The sequence below is a fragment of the Schistosoma haematobium genome, chromosome 2 (assembly GCF_000699445.3).
Source record: "Schistosoma haematobium chromosome 2, whole genome shotgun sequence".
NCBI lineage: Eukaryota > Metazoa > Platyhelminthes > Trematoda > Strigeidida > Schistosomatidae > Schistosoma > Schistosoma haematobium.
The window spans coordinates 43640125-43640848 of record NC_067197.1 but is presented as its reverse complement, the minus strand read 5'-3'; the positions used below and the strand labels follow the sequence as shown (position 1 = coordinate 43640848).

General features: G+C 38.5%; 1 protein-coding gene across 1 annotated transcript; it reads right to left on the bottom strand.

The window, feature by feature from the left end:
- Nucleotides 1-304: 304 nt before the first annotated feature.
- On the bottom strand, nt 305-724 carry RPL40 (ubiquitin fusion protein; the record flags this gene model as incomplete). The annotated part of the gene is made up of 1 exon (XM_012942660.3): nt 305-724. One exon carries the CDS (start codon nt 722-724, stop codon nt 338-340), a length of 387 nt encoding a protein of 128 aa, XP_012798114.1. The 3' UTR covers nt 305-337.

The window sequence follows — 724 nt, the reverse complement described above, 5'->3', positions numbered from 1 at the left end:
AACAACACAATCCCAAACCAACTCTCCACAAAGACATAAGACAATAAATCCCAACTAAGACACTAAATATCTAGAAATGAAACGCCCACAACGGATTAAAGTTGACATTACGACATCCACTCTATCTTAAATACAACTAAGAGGTTTTGACCCCTCATACCTTCTAAATAGGGTTGTTTACCTCAAGCTTACTGTCAGGAGGGTAAACAATACTTACTACTTATAACAAATGCAGCATAAAAGCACTTATCCACAATAACAGCCAATACAGAGACAGTCTGACGTTAAGAAATGAGAAAGCAAATTCCGAGGAAAATTTATTTGCTTCAATTATGGACTAACGAAGTTTCTTTTTGGGCCTTACATTACTTGTGTGTCCACACTTTCTTTTGCGGCAATTAGTGGCCTTCGGATGCAAACGTGCGTAACATTTTCGACAGATCATCTTTTCACAGTTATACTTTTGAGCTAATGCCTTCAAGGTAGGCTCTATTATACCACCACGAAGACGGAGGACAAGATGAAGTGTTGATTCCTTCTGTATATTATAGTCGGAAAGAGTTCGTCCATCTTCCAGTTGTTTGCCAGCAAAAATTAGACGTTGTTGGTCTGGTGGGATGCCTTCTTTATCTTGAATTTTCGCCTTAACTGCTTCTATTGTATCAGCAGGCTCAACTTCTAGGGTTATAGTTTTTCCCGTAAGTGTCTTCACAAAAATCTGCAT